General features: G+C 48.2%; 1 protein-coding gene across 1 annotated transcript; it reads left to right on the top strand.

Moving 5' to 3' along the window:
- The first annotated feature begins 1,953 nt into the window (after positions 1–1,953).
- Positions 1,954–8,970, top strand: POU3F2 (POU class 3 homeobox 2). Its single transcript, XM_044245265.1, has one exon. It carries the CDS (start codon positions 2,171–2,173, stop codon positions 3,500–3,502), a length of 1,332 nt encoding a protein of 443 aa, XP_044101200.1. The 5' UTR covers positions 1,954–2,170; the 3' UTR covers positions 3,503–8,970.
- The last annotated feature ends 303 nt before the right edge of the window (positions 8,971–9,273 follow it).

Raw genomic sequence — 9,273 nt, 5'->3', positions numbered from 1 at the left:
GGAAATCCTCAGCCAAAGCGCCTTGCCCGGGCGGGTGCTCAACGTGGTGATTTATAAACAGCTCAGCCACTCCCCGAAGAGCTCGTTCCTCGTTAGTCGTGATGAATTCTCTGGCCCGCTCCACTTTGCTGTCTAGATTAAGATGCTCGGAGGCCCCAAAGTGCTCCCCTTGAGCGTTGTTTTGGCTTCCTTCACGAACACAAGACCACCGGCAGCGCCAGCGCTGCAACGCGCAGGGCGAAGGGTGAGAGATGGGGACACGGTTCACTTTCCCTGGGGTCTTTTTTTTTTTCCTCTTCCCAGCAGCAACTTTTGATTCTCTTCGCAGCATCCGCGCCCTTCACTTGGCCCTTCGTGGTGGTCCCACTGCGCCAGCCTGGGTTCGTGCCTGAGTGTCTCCTACCCCGCTCGCAGGCTCCTAAATCCGCGGCAGGCACCTGCTCCGGGCGGCTGGGGAACGGACCGCGCGACGCGCTCGCGCTGGGTAGAGCGGCGCAGCCAGCGTACGGTCCCACAGTCTTGTTCTGGAGTTCAAGGCTGAAGGCTAAGCCCGGAGCTTCTTCGCTAGCGAGCGCCTGAGAGCTTAGTTAGACCAGCCCCACCCGCTGGCGCCCGTAGAAGTTACTAATTAGGAAGATTCCCCTAGCATCAGCCCATTTTCCTTCACACACCGTTCCACCCTTTCGAAGCAGCTAACGGAAAAGTTGCATCGAAAAACGCCAGCCGCTCTGGGAAGCGCGTACGGAGCCCCAGATCTCGGCTTCCCGGAGCGGCCCTCGGTGCCGCCACCGCACCCGGAGACGGAGCACCTTTAGCCTGCACTCCCGCAGCCTTGCACCAGGCAAAGGTCCGCCCTTCCTGGCTCCTGGTTTACTAAACCAAAAACTGTGTGCGCGCCCCAGTGTGTGAAACTGACGGAGACTTTCTGAGTTTTGTTTTGTTTTCAGTCCAGGCCGCTGCGCTGTCAGAGCGAGCAGTTCCGCGCCTTTACAGGAGTTCTCACTAGCGGACGAGCGTAGGCTGAGCCAGCCTCTCAAGGGGTCCCCGCTCAGGGGCTGGGAGACAACTGGGCCTGGAACCTAAAGGGAAGATAGCCTGCGCTAGCGGCGGGTTGGACGGGAAAGAAGAGGACCTTTACTGGGGGCAAAAGTGTCCGCAAGTCTTGGAGCACATGGACACTGAAAATTTAACCATGGGGGCGGGGGGGAAGGAGACTTCAACAGGGGGACAAGTCTGGCTTCTGGCTCTAGGTTTAAGAAACACTGGTGTGTGTGTGTGTGTGTGTGTGTGTGTGTGTCCCAAGGTGAATAAAAATGGGACTACCCCTGGCTCCCTGAGACTCTGCCTTTCTTTTTCTCTCTCCTTCACCCCCCACCCCAGCCCTAATAGGAAGAGAAGGTAGACCCACACACACCCCCGCCACCTCCCCCCCACATATCCGAGTCTTCCAAGTGGCTGTGGTCGAAAGAGGGCTGAGGCCGCCCCACCACCAGCACCCCCGCGAGGCCAGCACCCCCGCCGCCACCCCAAACCCCCCCCCACCCCGCTCCCAGCTTGTCTGCTAGGGAGACAGATGGGGGGCGGGGCCCATCCAAGAGGGGCGGAGGAGCCCCGGGGTTGGGGAGCTAGGGTGGTGAGAACTAAGAGAATCTGAATTGGGTGGAGAGGGGGGACTGGAGGAGGGCTGAGAGGACTCGGCGCCCGGGGGCGGGAGGGAGGAGGAGGGGGCACCTCTACGCCAATCAGTGGCGCCGGCCTGGGAGGTTGCTAGCGGTATCCACGTAAATCAAAGGGCGCGGAGCCAATGGGAGGGGGCGGAGGGGGCGGGGCCCAGGCGCGTGCCGCTGCGAGCTGGCGCTGCCAAGAGAGCGGGAGAGAGCTGGAGAGAGCAGGGAGAGGGGGGAGCGCGGAGCTAGTCAGAGAGTGAGCGAGAGCAAGAAGGAGGGAGAGGAGGAGAAAGAGAGCGAGGGCGGGCGGGAGGCGGCGGCGGCAGCAGCAGTAATAGCAGGAGCAGCAACAGAAGGCGTCGGAGCGGGCGTCGGAGCTGCCCGCTGGGGGAGAAAGAGGAGAGAGAGAAAGAGAGCGAGCGAGCAGAGGAGCCCGAGGCGAAAAAGTAACTGTCAAATGCGCGGCTCCTTTAACCGGAGCGCTCAGTCCGGCTCCGAGAGTCATGGCGACCGCAGCGTCTAACCACTACAGCCTGCTCACCTCCAGCGCCTCCATCGTGCACGCCGAGCCGCCGGGCGGCATGCAGCAGGGCGCGGGGGGCTACCGCGAGGCTCAGAGCCTGGTGCAGGGCGACTACGGCGCGCTGCAGAGCAACGGGCACCCGCTCAGCCACGCTCACCAGTGGATCACCGCGCTGTCCCACGGCGGCGGCGGCGGGGGCGGTGGCGGCGGCGGCGGGGGCGGGGGCGGCGGCGGGGGCGGCGGCGACGGCTCCCCGTGGTCCACCAGCCCCCTGGGCCAGCCGGACATCAAGCCTTCGGTGGTGGTACAGCAGGGCGGCCGCGGCGACGAGCTGCACGGGCCAGGCGCCTTGCAGCAGCAGCACCAGCAGCAGCAACAGCAGCAGCAACAGCAGCAGCAGCAGCAACAACAGCAGCAGCAGCAGCAGCGGCCGCCGCATCTGGTGCACCACGCCGCCAACCACCACCCGGGGCCCGGGGCATGGCGGAGCGCCGCGGCTGCAGCGCACCTCCCGCCCTCCATGGGAGCGTCCAACGGCGGCTTGCTCTACTCGCAGCCCAGCTTCACGGTGAACGGCATGCTGGGCGCCGGCGGACAGCCGGCGGGGCTGCACCACCACGGCCTGCGGGACGCGCACGACGAGCCGCACCACGCCGACCACCACCCTCACCCGCACACGCACCCGCACCAGCAGCCGCCGCCGCCGCCACCCCCGCAGGGCCCGCCGGGCCACCCCGGCGCGCACCACGACCCGCACTCGGACGAGGACACGCCGACCTCGGATGACCTGGAGCAGTTCGCCAAGCAGTTCAAGCAGCGCCGGATCAAACTGGGATTTACCCAAGCGGACGTGGGGCTGGCGCTGGGCACCCTGTACGGCAACGTGTTCTCGCAGACCACCATCTGCAGGTTTGAGGCCCTGCAGCTGAGCTTCAAGAACATGTGCAAGCTGAAGCCTTTGTTGAACAAGTGGTTGGAGGAGGCGGACTCGTCCTCGGGCAGCCCCACGAGCATAGACAAGATCGCAGCGCAGGGGCGCAAGAGGAAAAAGCGGACCTCCATCGAGGTGAGCGTCAAGGGGGCTCTGGAGAGCCATTTCCTCAAATGCCCCAAGCCCTCGGCCCAGGAGATCACCTCCCTCGCGGACAGCTTACAGCTGGAGAAGGAGGTGGTGAGAGTTTGGTTTTGTAACAGGAGACAGAAAGAGAAAAGGATGACCCCTCCCGGAGGGACTCTGCCGGGCGCCGAGGATGTGTACGGGGGGAGTAGGGACACGCCACCACACCACGGGGTGCAGACGCCCGTCCAGTGAACTCGAGCGGGGGGAGGGGCAGAGCACGGGGCTCCCCCTCCCCTACGGTCCACGGCCCTTTCCCGGCCCCCTTGTTCCCTCTCTAACTTCTGATTGTTCTTTTTATTTTAATTATTATTTCCCCGTCCCTTAAAAAGAAAAAAGTAATAATAAGGAAAGCAACTAAGGCACTGGACTATCCTTTATACGGTAGCAGGTGTAATGATGTGTTTTGACCTTTACATGCTAGTACCCAGGCAATGGAGTGGAGTGTCTCATAGAGAGAGTGAGGAGAGAGTGTGTAATAGAGAGAGAGAGAGAGAGAGAGAAAGAGATGGCAAGCACTGAGTTAAATACCTGGCAAAACTAAATAAATTACCAAAAAGAAAAAAAAAATCCACCAAACCGTGATAAACACAAACAGCTTCCTGATGCTCAGAGTTGGCACATGCTGCTGTGTTGATTCAATGTGGATCCTCATCAGGAAAGAGGGGAAAATACACATGTTCTTTGATATAGTCAGAATTTAACCACATAAATTTGCACTGCAGGAAAATTGAAGTTTACATGAACAAATTCATGAACATATCTTTCTTTTCAATTTTGAAATTGCCGGGTTTGGTTTGGTTTTGTTTTGTTTTATTCAGCAGAGAGAGTTGAAGCCAGCTCTTGGCTACTCTCCATTTGCAACGCTCTTGCGTTGCCCCTTGTTCTTCTCACTGTTTGTGAACTTTGGTTACCTTCGCCCCCCGCCCACCTGACCCCAACATTGGTGTACCATCTATTTGATTCTTTTACCAAAGCAAAAATGATTGGCTTCATACAAAATAAATCATTCTCTGCTTTCAGGAAACGTGCATGGTCTACCCACTTTATCCAAGGCAAGAATCCGGTTTGGAATACAAAAAATGAGTCAAGCATTGGTTTTTGTTACGAGCCACAAAGTAAACTTCATTTTCAGGCAGTGTTTCTGGGGGAGGTTGTGGAGGGGAGAAAAAGAAAAATCGATAGTGAGTGACTGATTGCTTCATTTTATCAGGCGGGCCCATTGTGAAAGAGCTCAGAGGAAGTGTGAAGGTTAAATATATTTCCAGAGTTGTCCAACAGAAAGTGGCACTTTGAAGAGAACTAGGGAAATATATATCTTCAGAAACCCCTGTATAGTTCTCTGCCTTCGGTTTTAATAACTTAATTATGAGGAATTATTTGTGCTGACAGCAGCAGTTAAACTTTGTTCCTCTAATAGCTTTTTTTTTTTTAGCATAAAGAAAATAATCTGGGATCTTAATGGTGTATGCATAGACTGTTTCTTACCACACAAATACCCACATGAATAAGAGAATATCTCCACTCTAGACTGGTTTTGTCTTCACTAGCTCATTTGTTTATCAAATCACATTTAAGGTCCCACACCCTCTTCTCATAATTTATTACAGAAAATACCAGTTTGACCTGGACAGCTTTTCCCCCCTCTTTCACTAAGGAAGCCAAATGAACTGGAAAAAAATGCTATTTTCTATCCTTCCTTTTCTCCCTTTGTTAATAGTTTTAAGTGCGGTTTATTTTTTACCTTACCTTGATGGAAAATGGTTAACTCCCATAACAAAAGACTCTACTGGGAAGTGTAGGTGAAAAAACTTCTAACTGTATTGAAAATAAATACCATTAAACTGTGATCAGTTAAAATATTTAAAAATAATCAGCACAAAAGGGCGCTCAAAGGGAAAACACTTTTTATTAATCTTAAAAGTCTGGGGCTTTTTTTCTGGTTAAGTATTAGGCAAATTTTTATTTTAAAAAATAAATTCTCAGTACCATAAAATTATGGTTCAGCATCAAGATTAGCACTGCACTCAGTAGTTAAGGTTTTAGGAAATATGCTTTATATTGTCTTTTCAAACACCTGTGATTGTTTCATTTTCAATGTTTTTGCAAGATAAATGATGACTTATAATGGGCATATTTATTTGCCTGTATTTCATTTCCCCCAACGAATGTCACAAGGAGATGGGCACGGAGTTGCTGCTTCGGGGTGCATCACGCTGCTTGTTCCTGAGGTGTGGGGACTGGCCTTTAGTGAAGCAATCCAGAGCGGGGCAAATAGCCAATGGTAAAGGGAGGAAATGAATTTTCAGATTCTTATTACCAAGTGAGTAAGGTCAGATGCTGGAGTTCAGGGGAACTGTCCATAGCTCCTCTGACTCTCATAGGTTTACTAAGATGAAAGTTACTACTGAACCTTACCACTATGTATATATGTTTAATATCTGTCTTTTGAAATGCAGAAATAGTTTAAATGTTTCTTTGTCTATTTTTCTTTTTTTTAATGCTACCCAGGGAAATATTTTCATATCATTTTTAAGTGGCCTGCCTCAATGTATATTTATTTCTTTCAAAGCAAAAAGGTTCTGGAAACTGTTTTTCTGTAGCTTTAAATGAGTAGATGAGCAAAATCTATATGGGATGTAATTTTTTTTTTGTTCAGTCTCTTTAAGAATACTTTGTTTTGGTACATTTGGTTGTGCTTGTGGGGAAAATAAAAACGCAGAGATCCTTATATATTTATGTTAAAGTAATATTTTATTATCTACATAAAACAGAAATGCACAATACCTTCATAGTTTGTTCTAATTATTGAAATATCTTTATTTTATTTTTAAAGATAGTGCCAAGTTTTAAGTGGGGAGAAAACCCTAGACCTTATACTGACTGAGTTGAGTTGTGTGTAAAATACTTCCCTTCCTTTATACTTCATAAAGTTTTGGAATAAATTTTATGCGTATACTGCCAGGTTTCATGTTTATAACTTTCAGAGCTTTTTTTTTTTTTAAGAGAGACTACTATTCTGATTCTTTTTCACTTTTCATTGCAAAAAACTATCAGTCCCAGACCTTTCAGTCACTACACCTATAGCATTAAATTGAAATGGTCATTGGGTTTGAGCTTCCATTTGTTTGCCATTTCATGGTCCGACAAAGAGATGTTTATCCCTTTTAAATAAATGCAGATATCCCTACATCTTCTTTCCAGGTCACCTTTACCTTAACTGACTGTGCTTTTTTTTTTTTTGAGAGCATCAGTGGAACTAGGTGGACTTTAATCTTTATGCACATGTCCTCACGTTATTTGGTATCTAAAAATGCAAAGCTTAGTTAAAGGTATTATTCTTTTTAATAAATAACAAGTATCTTTCAACAAAGAGTATCTCTGACAGTATGCAAGATGTGTGTTTACCAAGTGGTTATTGGTAGATCCCATGTATTACTTCTGTTAGATTTTGAGGGAAAAATAGGTTTTGCAATGGTTTATACAGTAGTGTCTGTTTCTCTTCAGGCAAGCAAATGGGCTCTAAAACAGGGTGAGAAAAAAAAGGGGGAGAAAGAATGTATGGAAGACATTCAAGGCTGTGATGCTAATCACAGATTGTTTCAGATATTCTTGGAGAGAACATTATACTTACCAAAATCAGTTTAGGGTTAGTGCAACATCCAAGCAGTGTTTGGTTACTTTACAAGTTTGCTGATGTATTTAAAGTCCTCCTTGGAACACTGGTTTAAGTATAAATGTCCATTTTGAAAGGCAGTTTCTGGGCTTATTACATCTGATCATCTTTTCTAACTCCTAGTCAATATTACACAGGTCCCAAACAGATTCAGCCAAATGATCTTATCAATAGTCTGAACGAGATGTGACAGAAAGAAGAAGTGTTTTGTGACCGCAGACATGCTGATGGGTAAAATGTTTAAGCTGGGTATAGATTTGAGTTCTGGGTCAATATCCTCCTCCATTGTAGGCAGAAAACAAGCAGCATCTGCCCTCTGCAGGGCATTTTAGTGGACCTTGAGAAGGCGGTTTTTGTTCTTAGCCACAGGGGCTACTGACTAGAAACCATCACATGTTAAATGGACACGCCATGGTTTTGACCCATGCTTGCCGTTCAGATTCTAAAGCTACTCAGGCAGTTTCATGCCGGTTTGGGGAATGTCTTACATGCTAGAGTGTAAAACTCCATCACTGCCACTGGGAGATATTTGTGGGGCAGTCATCCCTAAGATGTTGGCCAGCCACAATGACAAACGCTTTCTTTCCCCCAAAGACAATAGTGCAGAATGCGGTCTTCCTGCAAGAGCTCCAAATATGTCACTTTTTAAAATTTATGGTATAAGATGGGGGAGAGATGATCATGTGGGAGAGTTACATGAAGGTCAGATAGAGGGAATGGCCACAAATAATATTATGCTTGGCACTTGTAGACATTCTCGGTTCCCATGAAGTTACCTCCTGTGTATTAGAGATGGCAGCCACAAAGGAACCCTTCTTCCCGTCCTGCTCCTACCAGTGGAAGCCACACACTGGTTGGCAAGGTTTTCTGATGAAATGGCTTTAGTAGAGGCACTCATCTCTCTTATTTTCTTATTTCTCCAAGAGCAACTAATAAAGAGATGCAACAGCAACAATGGGGGAAACTAGCATGTGAGGGCTTTGGTACCTGTATATCTCTATGCTGCCTTCTTTTGCCTTTCACTTTGCCTTACTGTGGAAGCAGCTTGGGTAGTGCTTGGGTTGCTGGGTGAGAGAAATTATCGTTTTGTCACTGGCTTCTGTGATTTGTCTTTGTTGATTTTTCAATCAGTTTATAGAACTGTGTTCTAGATTCTATTGAATTCCTAGACAAGTTAAAGAATGAGATAAAGAATGGAGCTTTTAACCGAAAAAGAAAGACGGATGGTGAAGGGAGGGTCAAAGGTAAAAGTGTTTCTTTGGGTCTGCTTGTAGATTTCAGTGAGGCAAAAGGGACAGTGTCTATTTAAAATGAAAAATGCATCTGGAGGTACGAGCAATGAATCTTGACAATAGGACTAAATGGGATGTTCAGCTAAATTTTATACCAACATTATCTGTATTCAAGAAAGTTTACTTGTTTCAGTGACGCATAATCTCTTAACAGGGGGGCAGATGGTGGTAGGAGAGAACCAGGGCTCCTGGTGTCTATTCTCAGCACTTGATTCAGTACAGGAAATAATGCAAAAGTGGCAGGGGCTTGCCACTTAACTAGAAAATCAAGGAGTAAACTTGCCTACCTTGGTAGAACTTGGGCCAGAGTTATTTCAATGCTTCCTTATCTAGAGGTGGGTACAGAAGTGCCAGAAAATGGCTTTTAGTTTTCCTAAAGGCTTCACTTGGTTATGGAGATAAACAAGCAGAATATTTTCACATCGTTCTTGTGTTTTGTGGGAAGCTAGGAAATTTATTTCCTCCTTTATTTTTTAAGGAAAAAAAAAGTTAATTAACTTTACCACGTAGTACTTTCCCTTTACCTTAATAACAACTCTGCTTGGTTTAGCTGTTAGAGGTTTTACAAACAATATCATATCCCATCAAAACAACCCTGGCCTCTTATTGTTAGAATTCTGGTTGTTGATAACATGAAGATGTATTTCTTTAAAAAAAATGTCTGAAATGTTATTTAATACACCAGTAAAAGTGCATCTATATCTTAAAGTTTATTCCTTTCACGTCTTTCTGAGTTTTTATAGCTCTTTGTCTGGGATTTGGGGGGAGGGGGGGCAAAAACTTCCATATGCGATTTGTACGTGGAGAGCCTGGGCTCTGGAGTGCGCTGAAGCTGGCGGCAAAGGGCTCTCTGCTCTCAGAATGGGGAGCTGTCATCTAGAAAAAAAGAAGGAAATAAATGCCCCACAAAGACTCACTTGTCACTGATTTTAGAAAGACAGGGGAGCACTAGGACCCCATCTGAGCAATATGGAGGGGATTTTGATTGTTATAAATTG

This window comes from Neovison vison, chromosome 1 (assembly GCF_020171115.1).
Source record: "Neovison vison isolate M4711 chromosome 1, ASM_NN_V1, whole genome shotgun sequence".
NCBI classification, from domain to species: domain Eukaryota; kingdom Metazoa; phylum Chordata; class Mammalia; order Carnivora; family Mustelidae; genus Neogale; species Neogale vison.
Note: the sequence above shows the minus strand (reverse complement) of the source record. Positions and strands in the feature narration are given on the sequence as shown.